Source organism: Phacochoerus africanus, chromosome 15 (genome assembly GCF_016906955.1).
Source record: "Phacochoerus africanus isolate WHEZ1 chromosome 15, ROS_Pafr_v1, whole genome shotgun sequence".
Classification (NCBI taxonomy): domain Eukaryota; kingdom Metazoa; phylum Chordata; class Mammalia; order Artiodactyla; family Suidae; genus Phacochoerus; species Phacochoerus africanus.
Genome location: NC_062558.1, coordinates 108,062,301 through 108,081,572, shown reverse-complemented (window position 1 = coordinate 108,081,572; position 19,272 = coordinate 108,062,301). Strand labels below are relative to the sequence as shown.

Here is a 19,272-nt window from a genome sequence, read left to right as displayed (position 1 = left end):
TGTTGTGCCTTGTTAGTTTAATAATTATATGTCTATTGAAACAGGAAAACGGAATGAAAAAATTCATCTTTCCTATGTAGGGGCCTGTTTTCACAAAAGTTGCGGAGATTATTTGCCAAGCATACTTAATAGAAATTATCGGTAAGGAGGCTGGGTGTAAGTTTTGCTGTACTTAACACTAGATGCATCGGGTTGGAAAATCATTCAACCACCAAAGGAGCTCCTGCCCTTAGCAGTATCGTTGTTATTATTTTTATTATTATTATTAATAATCTTGCAGCAAGAAGGTAGAGATGTCTCTCTTTTTTTTTTTTTTCCATTTCTTGGGCTGCTCCCACGGCATGTGGAGGTTCCCAGGCTAGAGGTCCATTTGGAACTGTAGCCACCGGCCTACACCAGAGCCACAGCAACGAGGGATCCAAGCCACGTCTGCCACCTACACCACAGCTCACGGCAACGCCGGATCCTTAACCCACTGAGCAAGGCCAGGGATCGAACCTGCAACCTCATGGTTCCTAGTCAGATTCATTAACCACTGAGCCATGACGGGAACTCCGAGAAGGTAGAGATGGTGAAAGTACTCTCTTTCTGCCTCCTGCATCCAGGTGAGGAAAGGCTAAAACATTGGACACATTTTTGGACTTGTTTCTGGTAAAAATATTATCCCTACACACCAGGGGCATAGGATGTAAAATGCATTGCAAGCCACTAAGGTGCACTTGGACTTGGTGTTATGAAGAGTCTCCCTTGTGTCCAGCTTCAGTAATCAAGCTGCATTTCTTGAAAGAGCAATATTTTCTCTCCCTTGGATTTATACCAACCTGCATGAGAGGACTGATTTGTCAAGTCATATGCCTGCCTTTCTGGAAAGCAGTCCTCAGGAGCCTAAACCATGCCCAGATGATATGAAAAAGATGAATCTTTCTTTCCCTATGACATTGTAGCACTTTTTAGTTTTCAAAGTGCATTTCATTCATTATTTTGTTTAATTTTTACACAAAACCCAGGAGGAGATGTGGTGTGGATGTAACTTATGCCAGTTTTACAGATGAGAAAACTGGGGCTCTACAAAAGACAATTTTATTGGTCCTGAAGATTATAAAGCAAATTGCTTTGAGGGATGATTTAAGTTTGTAGGAAGAGTTTAGGATAATGAGTTGAACTGATTGTGCTGTTCACGGTCCTTTGATATACATGCTGCAGGGAAGTGTTTGAAATACAGTAGTGTAAATCAGTTGACAAAAAATGCATTAAAAGCAGATAAAATTGACTCCCACTTGGCTCCCATCTGCTCCTAAGAGATTCAAGTCAGTGAGTACCCGGAGTTCCCATTGTGGGCTCAGTGGTAAGGAACCCAACTTGTATCCACGAGGATGTAGGTTTGACCCCGGCCTCGCTCAGTGGGTTAAGGATCCGGCATTGCCGTGAGCTGTGGTGTACCTTGTAGACGATGCTTGGATCCTGCTTTGCTGTGGCTGTGGCTGTGGCTGGCAGCTGCAGCTCTGATTCAACCTCTAGTCTGGGAACTTTCCTATGCCGTGGGTGTGACACTAAAAAGCAAAAACAAAACAAAACAAGTTGGTGAATACTCTCAAGTCCCCATAAAGCAGCCCTTGGCTTCCAAGAGTCATGGGACAGGGTCTTTGCCTCCTGTCACTGCCAGCCTTGTGCCCAGAGAGTTGCAGCTGGTGCAGCTGGTGCTGGCCAAGTCCAGACAGGCTCAGGTCTGGGGACCCAAGAGCCAGGACACTGGTCCTAATTTTCATCACTTCCTGTTCTGGCTTCAGGGGCTTGGTGCTTACTAGGGTAAAGCACAGCAAGTGAAGTATTGACAGTATAGTCAAATGTCATTTCCCCCAAGGTAATTATTAACCTGTTCCTTGATCCTTTCCAATCCAAAAAATCCCAGTTTAAACACTTTACAGCATTAACTCATTTAATCTTCCAGCAGATGCAAAGGAAGGGACCCTTATCATCTTGATTTCACGAGAGGAAATTGCTCAGAATGAGTGAATGAATGAGCTTTCCAACAACAACAACAAAAAAATTGAGGTTCAGAGAGGTTAAGTAACTTGTCCAAAGTCACGCAGCTAGTAATTAGGGGAGCCCAGCCAAATGTGCATATTTTCTGTCAAATCAAGAAAAGCTCTGATGTTAACTGTGCGACTTTGGACAGGCCAGTACCTCTGACTAGACCTTGGTTTGTCACCTACAGAACAAGAAGAGTAGACTAGAGGGTCTTCAAGGCCCTGCTCAATATTCTTGGGCTTCTTACCCTGTGATGTTGTACTTGCTGCCGAAGGTTCTTCTTTCTGCCACCAGAGGGCGCTCTACTCCCAAAGCAGGAGGCCCTGGGGCAGGCCGCGTTTCCATTGAGTCGCCACGCTAATTAATAAAATTCTGGCTAAGAGCAAAAATTTGTGTGCAGTTTCAGAGGGAATTTGTGGAATTCCTAACAGACCTTTCCAAATAAGACAGTTATCTCAAGAAGCCCCATTAGGAGTTCCCATTGTGGCTCAGTGGTTAACGAATCCTACTAGGAGCCATGAGGTAGCAGGTTCGATCCCTGGCCTTGCTCAGTGGTTAGGGAGCCGGCGTTGCCATGACCTGTGGTGTAGGTTGCAGACTCGGCTCGGATCCTGCATTGCTGTGGCTGTGGCGTAGGCCTGCGAAGGCAAGTAGGCCCCAAACATCAGCCCCCAGCGCTTCTCTCCCCTCTCTTCCAGTTCTTGCCACATCCCCGTCCCAGTGGTAATATTTACTACATTTTTCCTACATTGATTCACTTTTCTCATTTAATCAGTCTAAAGACATACACTAACGGAAAAATCTGGAATATCATACTTGGGAAACCCTGGGGCATTGGAAGGGACTAGGAGAAAACAGTGGGTTTGGGGATTTGAGGCTTGTGACCATGACCTGCCTGTGATGTGAGACCACGAGGCCTTTCTCAGCGTGGGCGGCTGCTGTCCTCTTCCCGTTCCTCCAGCTCACCTTAGCCAGCAGCTCCAAGTGTGACGGGTGTGCGGATACCTGAAACCCCCTGCAGTGTATGGCTGTCTTCAGCCTGAACTGTCTTTTGGTTCCAAGATGGGCAGAAAGTCTCCAACCATCTGACACTTTAGGTCCAATAGAATGGCTTTTTTTTTTTTTTTTTTTTGGGTGCACTGGGGGCATATGGAATTTCCCAGGCCAGGGATGACCAGTGCCACAGCAGCCACCCGAGCCCCAGCAGGGACAACACAAAGTCCTTAACCACTAGGCCACAAGGGAACACCTACAATGGCTCTTACTGAAAACAAAATCAAGGCGTTCCCATCATGGCTCAGTGGTAACAAACCCAACCAGTATCTGATCCCTGGCCTCGCTCAGTGGGGTAAGGATCCGGCATTGCTCAGATCCTGCGTTGCTGTGGCTGTGATATAGGCTGGCAGTTGTAGCTCTGATTCAACCCCTAGCCTGGGGCGGCCCTAAAAAGCAAAAAAAGAAAATAAAAATAAAAAATTTCCTAAAACACAGTTAAGGTCAAATGAAATGCATCTCTGGGCTCTATGTGGCCAATTTTTTATCTCTGTATACATCGCAAAAACTTATTCCTCCTTTGACATTTTCAGCATGTATGAAAAAGCTTGGGAAGTTCATTTCTAGAAGTTCTTTCTGAAAATGATAGTTCTGGCTCAGCGATCCTCCTGGCATCCTGGAAAACACGACCTACCTTCCCAGCTTCTGTGCCAGAACTAGTGTGGCTCCAAATCCTCCCATTCTTTAAAACAATGGAATCCACTCTAACATACGACGGAATGAAATCTCGCCATTTGCAACAAAACGAGGATGGGCCTGAAGGGTGTTACACTTATCGAAATAAGTCAAACAGAGAAAGACAAATGCAACAAGCTAGTGAATATAAAAAAACAGGAACAGACACACAGATAACAGAGAACTAGTGCTTCCCAGAGGGGAGAAGGGTGGGAAGGGGCAAGACAGGGGAAAGGGATTAAGAGGTGTAAACTATTAGGTATAAAATAAAAAAGATACAAGGATGTAACATAAATCACAGGGAATATAGCCAATATTTTATAATAACTTTATTTATTTTGTCTTTTTGCCTTTTCTAGGGCTGCTCCTGTGGCATATGGAGGTTCCTAGGCTAAGGGTACAGTCAGAGCTGTAGCTGCCAGCCTACACCACAGCCACAGCAACATCAGATCTTAACCCACTGAGCAAGATCTTAACCCACTGAGCAAGGCCAGGGATCGAACCCACTTCCTCATGGTTCCAAGTTGGATTTGTTAACCACTGAACCATGATGGGAACTCCTATAATAAATTTAAATAAGGTATAATATATAAAGATATCAAATCACTATATTGTATACCTGAAACTAATGTAATATTGAAACTAATGTAATAATGTATATTTCTTTTCTTTTTTTGCTTTTTAAGGCTGCAACTGCGACATATGGAGGTTCCCAGGCTAGGGCTCAAATCAGAGTCACAGCTGCCGGCCTACACCACAGCCACAACAATACTGGAACCGAGCCGCGTCTGCGACCTACACCACAGCTCACGGCAACGCCAGATCCTTAACCCACTGAGTGAGGCCAGAGATCGAATCTATAACCTCATGGATCCTAGTTGGGTTCGTTAACCACTGAGCCACAAAGGGAACTCCATCAACTATATTTCAATAAAAGGAAAGAAATCTGCTGGTTTCCTTCCTCCTCTGGGTCAGCAGTCAGGAATACAGACCAGCCTGTCTTTGCTCCTATGGATTGACGGCAGTGTGGCCCCCAGCCCCTGGGGAAAGGGTGCTGTGTGTCAGGACCCAGCCCGGCTGACACCTGGCACCTTCGGTCTCAGGGACAGTCTGGTGGGGTTCCCTCTCAGCAGGGTCTGCCTGACTCCCCTGGGTGCCTCTGATTTCCAAGAGGTAACAAGCAGCGAAGCCACATAACTGCCTCTGAGCAAGGGCTGCGTTTTGTTCATCTCGGAGTCCTCAGGATCAAGTCCAGCCCTTGGCACAGACCAGATAGGGGGCTCCTAAATAGAATCACCATACAATTTATCCTCCAGACCAGAAGCTTTGAAGAGGGAAGGACTTGCTATCACAGTTATGCAGGGACAACAGGCATAAGCTGGCACTGTCCCAGGCAAATCAGGTTGAACAGTCACCCTCACAATGTGTCTGTTGAATGACTGAGTAAACTCAGCTAAGAGCCCATCCCGAACATTCTGGTTTGGGACACAAGAGCACGGCCATTAGAGTCCGACAGACCCTGACTCAGTTTGTCTGCATATTAACTTGAATTTGAGCAAGGAGCATAATTTCTGGGCCCCAGAGATTTCTCTCATTTGCAAATCAGACGTCCTACCCTCCTCGGGGGATATTGGGCCCATTAAAAGGAATGATGCCCCTGAAACACTCCACAGAATACCGGGATAGCCAATGCAGTTGTGATGTGATGCTGATGGCACTGGTGGCCCCTATCTGTCCTGATGGGTAGAATGGGCAATAGAAGGAAACCTCAAGGTCTTTCATCGTCCTAAAACCCAGACACTGGGGCGAGTTTCCTCTGGAGTCAGCCCCGCCTCCTCTCCTTTGCATCTTCTACAAGCTTAGCCTTCAAACCCCAATGCCTCAGCTGTGCAGATGTATCCTCTCCCCCGCTTCCAATGGCACCCCAGATTAATCAGGATTAGAGAGAGTTTAGAGGAAGAAAAAAGAATGGAAGGGAAGAAGCTGGTGTTCATAGGTCAAATTCCTCACCGTGCCTGCATCCAGGCCCTTTGCAACACGTCCCACTGTGACACATCCTTGGAGCCTTAGCGTTGTGACCGGCTGTGGCCATTGAATATTAACAGACATGGAGAGAGTCTTGAAAAGCAACTGCACACAGGGGTTTTCTTGCCCTCATGCCTCTGCTGTTATGATGAGCAGGAGAGGCCATGTTAGCCCCCCAGTCCCAGGAGGAAGGGATGGTGGACCTGAGCAGCAAAGCTCAGCCTTGTTCAGCCAAACACCAAAGGGATTCAAGACCCTGTTGGGGATAGTTTTTTAAGCTGCATTTTTGGCCATACTCACTGGTACATGCCCCACCTCCAGGTCCAACCCCAGGCCCCCTCCCTGGGCCCCGGGCAGAGTATCAAGCCTCTCCAGGGGGCCCTGGATCTGGGCTTGTCCTCTTCTCTGAAGGGCTGGAAGGGAAGGGCGAGGCCTCCCAGCTCTCCCGCAGGCTGAGGACACAGAAGCAGCTGGAGCAGATGGGCTTTCAGGTCCCTTCGAGGCAGAGACCCAACGCCTTCCTAGAGGAAGCAGGAGGTCCAAGTAGAGGGACTGTGTTCCTGAGATACTGGGCCACTGAGATCCAGAGATAGACTCAGAGACGGTGGTTGAGCAAACCGTGCTTCCTGCCGAGTGAGAGCAGTGAGCGTACATCCCAAACGCAGCCTCGTGCTGGGACACAGCTCCAGGTCACGGGGGAGGAGCAGGCTTTGACCTCAGCTGAGGGTCAGGAGTCACCTCCCCCCAGCCCAGAAGCTCCAGGAAGGATGCTCACCCTCCCCCCACCTTTGGACTCTCTGATCATCTAATTAAGCCTCTTTCTCCCCTCCAGGCAAACCTCAAACTCGTTATTCTCTCATTTTGTTACATTTCTGTTTAAGAATAGTTTAAAATATTTGAGTGAAGAAAAAAAAAGACTCTGGCATCTTGTTTTCTCCTGTTTTTATTGGAAATATATGGTATTTCAGCTACACTGTGGGGAAAGTGGGCTTTGATGAGCTTCCCTGGAAACGAGCCACCAATTATAACACCGTTTCTATGGGAAATGCATTGTGACTTCTAAGCAACAGTCCTACAAAAGGCCTATTAGAACACAACCCATTACCAGGTGGTGCCTGCTTATGTTTCCCAAACTATTTATTTCTAGAAGCAATCTGCATATCAGTAAGTCTTAAAGAATCCTAAGTTTTCCCTAGGGCATCTTTCACTATAATATGAAGCATAATTTAACCTGGTTGAAAAAAAAAACCAAAAAAACAGAAAAAAGTCAACAAGTGTCTCTAGGCATTTCTTTCCCACGGTTCGATGTAATCCAATCCCAGGTGTGCAAAAATTTCTTCTTCACTTTCTGCTTTGAGAAATATCCTCTGAAAGCATAACAAGACATGTACAGTCAGGTATTTTCATCAAGCATTTGGGTGCAGACATAGTGAAAATATTACTTATAAAACTGTCTTGTCAGAATGCATTATCGCCAAAACATAATGCTCTGCTTTTGAGGATAAAAAGTCATCTTAATTGACTTCTGTAATTTATATTTTCCCACTTCAAAATACTTAATAAATAAAGGGAAAATTATGACAGCCTTAGGTATTCAGCTAAAGTCATTTGGTATTTTTCCTCTGGGCCTATAGTTCTTAACTCCAATTGTTCATTAGAACTACCTGAAAGAGGTTTTTAAAAAAACATTGAAAACCGAGCTATTCCTCAGTCCAAAGAAATCAGATCAGGAAAGGTTTTATCATCCATTTAAAGGATCGGGGAAATTGTCCTGTGCAGCCAGAATTACGTATTACCGCCATAAGGAACGAGGAGCGGGGATCACAGGAAACTGGCATGTACAGGGCTCTCCTCCTGGCCTTCCACCCCTGCCCACACCCCCACCAGGCTCCCACTCTGTGATCTCTTTTAGACCTAGCGCCTCTTCTGGTCCAGCCCTTCTGGTCTATGACAGTGTGCTGGGCATGTAGGAGGCACTCACTTAGGTTGAACTGTTTATTGTGTGTCAATGAGTAAGTCTTCCTAGATCGTGGACTGTGAGGCTACCTCTACTCACACACTAGACGACTGAGGCTGTCCTGCCAACATTTACGGCCCTCTCTTCTGACAGAAGCTTCTTGATTTTTCTTTGGGAAACCACCCCTCCCGACTCTCAGTCTCTGAGGGTCAGAGAGACTAATCCCACCTCCACAGAGGGGCACACAACCCAGGCTGAGGCACGGAAAAGGCTTTGGGAATGAGCATATAACCCAGGCCTGGCCCATAATCATCAGCCAGGGATCTTGCCAGAAGTGTTAGAAAAGAGGTTCTTCTCTGTTGGGGTAGCTAAGTTGGAAGGATTGGATTCATGGGAAAGCTTGAGTACTAAAACCAACACTGAGAGATACCTTCCTGAGCACCTGGATACAGCCATACCTGAAGTCAATGTTACCCCCGATGCTCCAGTATATAAGCCATATTCTTTTTCTGCCAGTGCCATTTTGTCTTGGGTTGTTGACACTCATCAGACAGCTCTACTAAATATACCTCATTTAGCCTGTAAGCTCCTATAGGGTAAAAACCGTTACTTTTGGTTATTTTGTCTCTTCTTTCTTCTCAGAGCTTAGATTAGTGTCCTTGATCACCAAAAGAAGAAGGGATTTTGGCACTGGTGGATTTAGCAGTTGAATATTTGACTCTTCCTAATTCATACGGTAATTTATCATTTTACTGAGGCAGCATTTGGATCGAGACCACTGCAAGGCTAGCCTGCCAAGTGAGTCTCAGCCAGTGTGTGAGCCAAGCTGACCACTCATCTACATCTCGGGGTAGCTCCGTTACTCTCCTTCTTGCAGCTGATGCTCATTAATGACCCGTGTGGTCACTCAATGTTACTTCCTACTGCATTTGAGAGGTACTTGAGTGATATTTGTAACTTGAGGGGATCCTTGGTTTTCTTTGGAATTACTCACTGCAAACACCAAGGATATACCAAACTTAATGAATGTTCACTGCTGGACTAGTTCTGGGGGACCAACTAGCTCATCATGTTTGATCTTAAAGCATCTGAGGTGCATTCTAGGCCAGGTGGGGGCTGTGCACCTTTCAGGAACTTTCCAGCTGCCCTCAACTGTGATCTTTGGGAACAGGGCACTCAGGGCCAAGGAAATTGGATCTGGACCCTAACATCAGTTCAGGAAAAGTGCTCTAGGAGCCATCTTTGGGGATGAGGATCAAAGCGGTCCATCTCAGGGAGACAGCTCACCTTGGTCTTGTCATACAAAGCATGGTTATCCAGTATCATCTTCCGCTCATGGGTGGCATAGCGTCGGAGATCTCTCTCAAACTGCTGGATGAGAGATAATGAAAATAAATTACTCACAAGTCTAGAATATCTTCAGTACTATGTGTCTGGAGTTATTTAAATCCCTATAATGAAATATCTATCTCCACTAAACATTCTCCCAGAAATTTTCCCTCCCAGGGCAACAGTTTGCAAAGCCCCAGGCTCACATGCATGCATTAGACTGTAAGCTCCGTGAAAACAGGAATCTGATTTGTTCTGTTCATACGCCTTCCTCCATTGGTGCCTGGCACATAGAGGATGTACAATAAGTGTTTGTTGAATGAATAAATGAATGTTATGTGGATTGTGTCCGGAATAATATGTGGCCCAGTGTAAATGCTGGATAAATAACAGCTGGTGCTGTTTTTTATTTAGAAAATCACTATTGTAAAAGAGGAAGAAGAGACTGGAGACCCAGATTCCAGTCTGGATTTTGTCCCTATCTGGCTGTGCATCTCTTGGCAAGTCGCCCTGCCTCCCCGAATCTTGGTTAGCCAAACAGGAGGGTGCAGGAAGTGTGTGAGAAAGATCCCCTCTGGCTGTAACATTCTCTCATAGGTGATTCTATAAAACTGATGTTCTGAGCTACCTGCCTCAGAGTAGCATCAGCCATGATTGGTGTGAGCTCTGAGGCCCCAGGGAGCAAAACTTGAAGTCTTACAAGAAAATCTTGGGAAAGGAGGACAATGAATGAAGTTGTCCTTGGGGAGAAAAGCACAGATCTAGAAATGTCCTTTCACATGGGATTAGGGAGCAAGCATGGAATCATTGCACCCTCTAGTGGTGAGTCTAGGGAAGCTGGGGGACACTGGGAATTGTCCTTCCTGACCTGGGTGCCTAAGACAGACTTTCCAACCAGAAGCCTTTTATAAGGTGGTGGAGGGGCAGGTAAGGCTGCAGAAGAATCAGAGTGAGCAGATTTTGGGTGCAGCAGCTGCTGGTCCATAAAAGAATGGGAGTGTGGCTTAGCATACAGCCTCCTCCAGAGCCCTGGGCCATTTGCCTCCTGCCAACCCCCACCCCACCCCCACCCCCAGCACCTAGAGCAATGACTGCTCACTCTGGGTGTAGGAAAGGCTGCAGAGGGTGAGGTAATGGGCACAGTGAGTGCCTGCCCTTGGCTCTCCAGTTTCGTGTGGTGAGAGATCTACTGAATTATAATGTCTTCCATTTGAAGGGTAATAATAATAATAACCAATTTTTATTGAGCACCTACTATGTGCCAGGTACATTCTGGGTGTTTGGTATAGAACAGTGACCAAAACAATGATGTCTGCCCTGGTGGGGCTTGGAGTCAAGCAGGAGACACAGGTAAGACAGCGTAACAGAATAAGTAAATTTTTTTTTTTTGCCTTTTCTAGGGCTGCTCCCATGGCATATGGAGGTTCCCAGGCTAGGGATCTAATCGGAGCTGTAGTCACCAGCCTACACCAGAGCCACAGCAACATGGGATCCGAGCCACGTCTGCAAACCATACCACTGATCACAGCAATGCCAGATCATTAACCCACTGAGCAAGGCCAGGGGTCGAACCCGCAACCTCATGGTTCCTAGTAGAATTCGTTAACCACTGCGCCATGACAGGAACTCCAGAATAAGTAAGTTTTATGATATGTTCAAAGATAATGCTGTGTACAGAGCAAGTCTTGCGAGGAAAGTAAGATTTGAGCAAGGAATTACTGGAGATGATGGGGGTGACCTTGGCGCCTTTAGGGAGAGAGCAGTAGGAGAGGAGTTCAGAGAGATGAGGGGGGTGAGGAAGGTCATGCGGGGCCCCGTGGTCACTGGAAACCTTTACTCTGACTTGACTGGGGAGCTCCTGCCTGGTTTGGAGCAGGGGAGTGGGCTGATCTGACTTATGACAGGATCACTCGGCTGTAGGGAGCAAGGGCAGAAGCAGAGCGACCAGAGAGAATGGCCAAGGCCATAATCTAGGCAACCACATTCTAGTTAACGTGTGCGGGGAGCTTACCCTATGCCAGGCACCGGGCTGGTTTCTTGCCGTATATTAAGTTCTGATTTGCTCTATTACCACTAGTATGCTAGTACGTAACAGCTTCTCAAAGAATCTACCATCACCTCTAAAAGAATAGCATGAAGCACACAATTAGCCTCAAAATTGTGTGAAGATGAAAGCATTGTCTCATTTAATCCTCATTATAATCCTATAAGGTTAGTACCGTTGTTAGCCCCATTTTTCAGAGGAGAGAAAGAAGCCCAGAGAGCTTAAGTAATTTACCCAAGGCCACACAGCCAAGGATAGAGCAAGAGCCCAGACTGCTGAATCCCAAAGCTCAGGATCTTCACCCTGAACAGTTCTGCCTTCTGCTTTACAACCACTTTAGTTTCTCTCAATAACCCAGTGAGATAGGCAGGGCAAGGATGTTGTCTTGTTTCGGATGTAGAAAGTTGAATATTGAGCAGGGGCAGTGGTACCACAGTCTGGCTGTATCATCGATTATAAAAGATTTCAGGAGTTCCCATCGTGGCACAGTAGAAACGAATCTGACTAGGAACCATGAAGTTTCGGGTTCAATTCCTGGCCTCGCTCAGTGGGTTAAGGATCTGGCGTTGCCTTGAGCTGTGGTGTAGGTTGCAGATGTGGCTTGGATCCCCTGCTGCTGTGGCTCTGGCATAGGCCAGCAGCTATAGCTCTGATTGGACCCCTAGCCTGGGAATCTCCATATGCCACGGGTGTGGCCCTAAAAAGACAAAAAGACAAAAAAAAAAAAAAAAAGATTTCAGAGGTGGGCCGAAGCTGCTGCATACCGTTGTGCAAGCTGTGCACTGCAAAACTCTAGAGGGCGCCATTCATGTGTATAGTCTTTGTAGTTACTCATGTGTTTATTACGACACTTTTCTGGAAAGCGGCAATAAGGTACCTTAAAAAAAAAATGCTTTTTAAAGCTGGTGAAAAGCAGCCATTTGAGCTAGGAAAGATGCTGGGTCAGCCTAGGCACTGGCCACCCTCATCCATGTGTTTCCAGGGGAGAGAGGGTGTCTGCTCTCATCATCTGACACCAACATGGGCAAAAGTCTTGAAGAAATCTCAGCCAGTAAAGCATGCTGACAAACAGCATATCTATTTTGAAGAGACATGACTCAGAAGAAAACAGAAGCTGCTTCTTCTTTTTTTTTTTGTCTTTTTTTTGCAATTTTTGGGCCGCTCCCGCGGCATATGGAGATTCCCAGGCTAGGGGTCGAATCGGAGCTGTAGCCACCGGCCTACGCCAGAGCCACAGCAACGCGGGATCCGAGCCGCGTCTGCAACCTACACCACAGCTCACGGCAACGCCGGATCGTTAACCCACTGAGCAAGGGCAGGGACCGAACCCGAAACCTCATGGTTCTTAGTCGGATTCATTAACCACTGCGCCACGAGGGGAACTCCCTTCTTCTTTTTTTTAACTAATGAACTAACTCCATATCCAGTCCAGAAATTTCACCATACCTGGCTCTCAATTTCATGTGTCCCTGTGAATGCATCCTGCTCAGGAAATCTTTAGGGCACAAAAAAGTCCTACGGAAACTTTGTCAGCTTAGTAGATGAGACAACCTGGGAAGTTAACAACCCCAAACTGAGGTGAGATTAATAGGTAACTTGAATTGTCTTGAGAACATTTCCCAGGTCCTGAAATCTTTGGGTAAAAAGGTGAAGTTGAATTTCTCATCAACAAAACTGTAGACCAGACCTAATCCTTACCACCACTAACACATATCCACCTGGAAACAAAACACATCACATTCGGTGGTCGCATAAGAGGAGGCGTAAAGATATTAACACAAGAAGCTACCGACTGCTGAGCCCTGATCACATTTAAACACAGGCATCTCATTTAACCAGATGCAACCTTAGGCGGTAGGTGTCACTATTGTCCACAATACAGATGGGGCAACTACGGCTTGAAGAGGTTATAATTTGTGTAAAGTCCCCCAGCTAAAAAGTGGCAGAGCTTAGTGCTCTGTTGGTGCCCTGCAGAACGAGTGGAAGTAATTTCTGAGAAATCTGAGAAGAGAGGATGAAATGTGCTAAAAAGATGCTCGTCTTAAAAGCAAAGTGGACAAAGAGAAGCCCTTTCTGGCAGTGATTCCTGACTGGCACGACCTTGTATAACCCTGGACTTCTTTTTGGAACTCTCCCCTTTCTCAAGAGACTCTGTTCCCGAAGGTGTATGTCTGTCAAACAAACTGCATTTGTGATGTATTGTTTCATCAGCTTTTCCAAGTTCTATGAATGAAAGATGCCAACCAGCATTTCTGATTAAGGGAAGAAAGCCTAGTGCTGATGCCCGGTGCTGACGTATTCCAGCCCAAAGCAAACACATCTGACATTTAACTCAAGGGTGGGGACAATTCATTTCTGTTTTGTCATTTATTCTATAAAACCCTCTAAGGACTCATGTTACTCAGCAACAGCCAGCTACTTGGGAGAACAGTGTGGGGTGGTAGCTGGGAGGGTGGCACACAAGCTAACGGGACAAATCATGGCACCACATCTGTGAATATCCCACGATGGGAGCTGGAAGCTGCCACTCGAACACCACTAGCCCTGGGCCTGGCAGGGTGCTGGGGGGGCTTTGCCAACTTTGTCTCGGTGGATCCCTGCAGCCCAGGGAAGTGGTGAAGTCTTCGCCCCGGCTGTCATGGTGGGAAAACTACGTCTTAAAAAACATAAGGAACTTGACCAAGATCACCCAGCTGGTAGGAGGCAGAGCAGGATCTTGTGAGCTGGTTGGGGGTGAGTCAAGTCTGTCCTGTTACATACCAGGCTGTTTTCTCTGCTTTGGTTGTGTTTGCACTCATCCTGCATCCAAATCACCTACGGGGCCCTTTCAAACACAAGTTGAGGGGTTCCACCCCCAGAGTTTCTGATTCAGTAGGTCTGGGGTGGGGTGGAGAGTTTCTATGTCTAGCCTGTGCCCAGGTAAGGCTGATGCTGCTGGTTATGAGAATAACTGTTCAAAATGTATCTGTTTCACTTGACCACGTGCAGGTGAAATGCACCTGCACACTTCCTCCTCTTCTGTCCACCCCTCCCCTCTTCCCTACCCGCCCCTCCCCCTTCCCCATTCACCCCTCCCCTTCCCTATCCTCCCCTCCCTTCTGCTGTGATTGTCTCTCCCCTGGGCCCAGGTAGATCCAGCCTACTTCTTCTGGAAAGCTAAGGCCACCCTATGGATCCAGGTGGCACTTACCCGGGAGCCGGTCCAGCCTAGCAGGGCAAAGGCACGGAGCTCATAGGGGCACATGACCAGGTCTACACGGATGGCTTTCCAGGTCTTCCCCTCCTGTTGGCTGGACATCCCACTGTCCACTCTCTGATGGTGCAATTTTAAAATCAGAAAGCATTTTTGAAAATGATCGAGAGCATCCACATTCCTGCTTGGCAACTTGGACTTTTCAAGTGTTGACTCCACCAGGTCACAGTATAACAGTAATCCCTGAAAATAAGCAGAAAGATGTTGGGACGCGTCCCCCATGGACAGGGTGGGAGATTTTTATACCGGGCTCCTCGTGAACGCTCTTATAGGAAGCTTTGCAGATTTGAGTAGAACATAGATGCTTTGGCCTTGTCTTGTGAGCCCCCTCGGCAACACTAGAAGAGGACCCCAAGGAGGGGGTGTGTTAATTCCTCGCTCTCTGCAGCAGAGGAATTTAGCGATTAGAGAGGCAGAGCCAAGGCTACTTCCTGCCAAAGCGGCCAGAGAATTCACTCCTCCAAGTGTCTGATCGCAGACCAGTGCTCAGAAACTTGCTTCACCTCCTTGAGTACAAACCAACCTTGAACAAAAAACCATACTGTTTCTAGGCAGTTGCTCTGACTTAGCGTTCCTCTGTACTACAGTGATGACCAGGTTTCCTTGGCCCAAAGGGTTGTGGCTGGAGGCTCAGCCCCACTTTTGGGCAGGGTGACTCACTCTTTCTAGGGAGCACTTTGAGGCTGGTACCCTGCCTGCCCTGGAGACTAGAACAAAGTCAGTGGCACATCACTTAACATTGCCTCATTGGAAAGTTACACCCAGTGATCTGCAAGCCTCCCACTTATTCGGGGACTTCCTTGCAGTACAGGGCAGACGTGGGGTAGTGAGAGGCTTTCAGGCAGAGTTCAACACACAATTGTGCAGGAGAGATCATGACAGGAGTTCCCGTCGTGGCTCAGTGGATAACGAATCCCACTAGGAACCATGAGGTTGCAGGTTCAATCCCTGACCTTGCTCAGTGGGTTAAGGATCTGGTGTTGCCATGAGCTGTGGTGTAGGTCACAGACGGGGCTCAGATCTGGCGTTGCTGTGGCTGTGGTGTAGGTCACAGACGGGGCTCGGATCTGGCATTGCTGTGGCTGTGGTGTAGGTCGGCAGCTGCAGCTCCGATTGGACACCTAGCCTGGGAACCTCCATATGCTGCGGGTGAGGCCCTAGAAAAAGATAAAAAGACAAAAAAAAAAAGAAGAGAGAGAGAGAGAGATCATGACAGCAGCCTCTGCTTAACAGGCATTTATCAGGCGCTGCGCCATGTACTTTATCTAATTCTCTCAGTTAATTCCCCCATTAACAACACGAGAGAGGCTTGCTATCCCTGTTTTACAGATGTGGAAAGAGAAGCTTGGAAAGATCGAGGAAAGAGTTCCAGGTCATACAGCTAGCACATGGCAGGGTTGTGCTTTTAAAATTCCAAATCTAAGGAGTTCCCGTTGTGGCTCAGTGGATTAAGAACCTGACTAGTATCCATGAGGATGCGGGTTCCATCCCAGGCCTCACTTAGTGGGTGGGAGATGGATCCGGCATTGCCATGAGCTGTGGTGTAGGTTGAAGACTCTGCTCGGATCCTGAGTGGCTGTGGCTGTGCTGTAAGCTGGCAGCTGTAGCTCCGATTTGACTCCTAGCCTGGGAACTTCCATATGCCACAGGAATGGCCCTAAAAAAAAGACAAAAAAAATTTTTAAAGTTCCAAATCTAAAACCCACGTGCTTAAGGTCCATCTCCACCTGTGCCTGCCTGTCTCTGCTTGAGGACCAGCAGTATGGCCACCTTGCAACTGAACAAAGACCAGTGCAAAGGAGGGCCCTTGGCCCCATCTCCCAACCTCATCCCATCTTGGGCAGGGACAATCTCAGAGCATGGGAAGGGTGATGCCTATAAACCACCCTTGCCAGAGCCCCTGGGTTGGGGGCCAGGCAGTCTCCTCTCCCCCAGGCTGTGGCTGGCAGGGTCCATCAGTGAGCTTTCTGTCCAGGAGGATCCTCTGGCTTTCCTGCTTGAGTAGAGCAGTGGGGCCAGCCAAGGTACAACTCACCCTTCCTTGTCTGGCCTTCCCTTAGCTCAGCCTATGATGTTCACTGTCAGAGCTCCTGGCCAGCTCCTAAGAGAGACAGAGGGGGCCTCCTGGGTGAATTTGGATCTGGTTCCAGAGTTGGGTCTTCATTTCCAGTGCCTCTGGCACCAGGGGATGTGTGTTTCTTATTCTCACTGTGTCTGAGGTCTTCTCTCTCTGGTATATTAGGGAGTTTTGTCCACACATAGAAGATGCTAGATCATGCAGGAAAAATGGAGCCGTGCCAGAAAAACACAGACTCCTCAACCCACTCAGACCTACTGGTCCCCAGGGAAGGGCCCTCTGGTCTCCTTGGGAAGTGGAGCTCTCACTGGAGCTGGGCAGGAGTCAGGGCCCTGCCGGTGGCTCTGGCCATAAGGTCATCCTTGAGCTTCCTCCCCTGGGCATAGGCAGCCTGTGGCAAGCTTGATCTCAGTGGGTGGGGGCCCTGGGACAGGACCTCTGCTGGGCCCAGCTTGCCCTCATTCATTTTCTTCTTCCCATTTCAGGCGTGTATTGACCAGCACAGAGTTCAAGGCAGCGGTGACATCTCTTAGACTGATTTTATCCCAGTCTAAGCCCCTCCCCTAAGCTTGCTGTGCCCCAGCTCACACCTCCCAGGTCTTCTCAGCTCACGCTCTTCATTTTGTTTAGGGCTCTGATGCCTCTACGTGTCCAACACAGAGACATAGCTGCCCTCGGCCCCTTCAGTAACAGGACGAATGTACACACACAAGCTCATAGCAGGTACTCGAGGCCCAAGGCTGTAAGTGTCACTGCAGGCCACTGGCATTGTGTAAGCTGTTGCCAATAGTTGAGAATCAATTAGACGGTCATTACACAATTACAAGGTAAAGAGTGTGCCAAATTCAACTTCATTTAATGTAATATTTAATACAATATATTAATTAATATAATTCTCGAGCATCCAAACGTCTACTTAGGGTCTTTCTTCTTACCTCTCTTTCCCACAAGTTTACCACCTTAGGCAAAAGCTGCTGCTCTTCATCATCTGTTGATCCTGGGCTGGTAATTAAAAAATCTACGTCATGCCCCATCTTCTTACCCCTGATTAAAAAAAAAAAAGTATAAAATGGAGAGACATTAGATTTATAGCTCTTAATTTTAGTTGAAAAGCCACCTGCTTCTCTATGGCCCGTGCTTAAGGTTTGTAACACAAGTGCTCATGACGTATTTTTTTAAATAAAATTTAATTAATTTAATTAATTAATTAAATAAAATAGCACTGTTTCCATACTCTGCTCCTTAAAAAATAAATTTATGACACAGAAAAAAATTTGTAATCATATACAGTATGCATATTTTCATGTATACGTGGGTAAAAACGGCATATTATTTCTTCTCCACACCCACACATGCACACACACCCACACACAGAGACAAGCATGGCCACAAGAAAACCAAGAAATCTATACACGTAATGGAGAGGGCTCTTGGAATTATGACATAGATTAAGGGCCTTTTTTTAGATTCAATCTTCCCTTCCACTTTCTCCATCACCTCCCCAAACCAGCAGGCACCACATAAGAGGGCCACAGGGAGAGTTGGAAGAGAGGCTGCAGGAGGAGAGGAGTTGCTTTCTGAAATGGAGGCTTCGCTATCCAACAATTGCAGGCATCTCTGTGAAGAGTTCATTCATTCATTCATTTGCGGACTCAGCCAGTCTCTCAGAAGTGCCTACTTTGTGCCAGGCACCACACACTGGTTCTCCCTGAGCATTAAACCTAAGAACTCAGTGGGGAAAACATGCAAACAAACAATACACATGACTTGGCAGTTGTCCAGGGGGCACTGAGGAGGGGTGCCTCACCCGGCATGGGGAGGAGGGCATCAAGGAAGGCTTTCTGGAAGAGGTGGCATCTGAATGGAACCTTAAAGGATAAGGAGAAATGAGCCAGGTGACAAGTTGAGGAAAGCCAGTCCAAGCAGAAAGGCTGGACTGAGCAGTCACAGAGACAAGAAAGAGCTCATGTGTGTGCAGGGAGTAACAAGTCACTTGGGGCTGCTGGAGTGACCCACGAGGTACAGGAGATGAGGCTGCAGTGGGAGGCTGGTGCCAGACCACCAAAGGTCCTTTGGGCCAAAACCTCTGAACATGGGCGGGGGGCACTGCAGGTGTCAGAGCAGCGGAGGCTGAAGCAGCCTTCCTCACTATTTACCTCCGAAATCCTCCCGTCATGGTGACGAAGGCATCGGGCAGAAATGCCCGGACCGCCTCTTTAACCAGCACGCCAACTGCCTCCGCTTCGGCCCTGGTCACACAGCTGACAAGGTCTTCGTAATAGAGGAATCCTGAGAGGCCATCGGACAGGTCAGTGGAGAAAGGGACACGCCTTGTGTGAAATAACCAGCCCTCAGTGGGAGGGGATTAGCCCTCACATGGAGCTAACATAAGCACAGATGTCCACACCAAACTGTTCCAGAGACTCAGTAATCTGAGTCCTCTTGGTGGTGAGGTTTTTTTTTTTTTTTTTTCCTTTTTAGGGTCGCACCTGAGGTATATAGAAATTCCCAGGCTAGGGGTCGAATCAGAACTGTAGCCACTGGCCTACGCCACAGCCACAGCAACGCCAGATCCGAGCCGGGTCTGCAACGTCCAGCACAGCTCATGGCAACGCTGGATCCATTAACCCACTGAGCAAGGCCAGGGATGGAACCCTCATCCTCATGGATGCTAGTCGGGTTCATTACTGCTGAGCCACAAGGGGAACTCCCATTGGTGGTGGATTTTTCATGTTAACGATGGCACTTTGCTTTCTGACCGAGAGGCTTACCATTTCCTGATGAAATTTGATTTCCTAGAACCGGGCTCTTCACCTCTGCCTTCCTACTGA

The 19,272-nt window shown here is 47.6% G+C and overlaps 1 protein-coding gene across 1 annotated transcript in view; it reads right to left on the bottom strand.

Moving 5' to 3' along the window:
- Positions 1–7,019: 7,019 nt before the first annotated feature.
- The window catches only part of DNTT (DNA nucleotidylexotransferase), a 33,284-nt gene continuing 21,031 nt past the window's right edge, over positions 7,020–19,272 (bottom strand). Inside the window, exons 7-11 of the mRNA XM_047762266.1 lie at positions 18,598–18,730; positions 17,377–17,485; positions 14,302–14,547; positions 9,026–9,109; positions 7,020–7,148 (exon numbers count right to left, since the gene is read on the bottom strand). Of these exons, the coding sequence (XP_047618222.1) occupies positions 7,062–7,148; positions 9,026–9,109; positions 14,302–14,547; positions 17,377–17,485; positions 18,598–18,730 (659 nt within the window). The 3' untranslated portion in view covers positions 7,020–7,061. The remainder of the gene's footprint in view (positions 7,149–9,025; positions 9,110–14,301; positions 14,548–17,376; positions 17,486–18,597; positions 18,731–19,272) is intronic.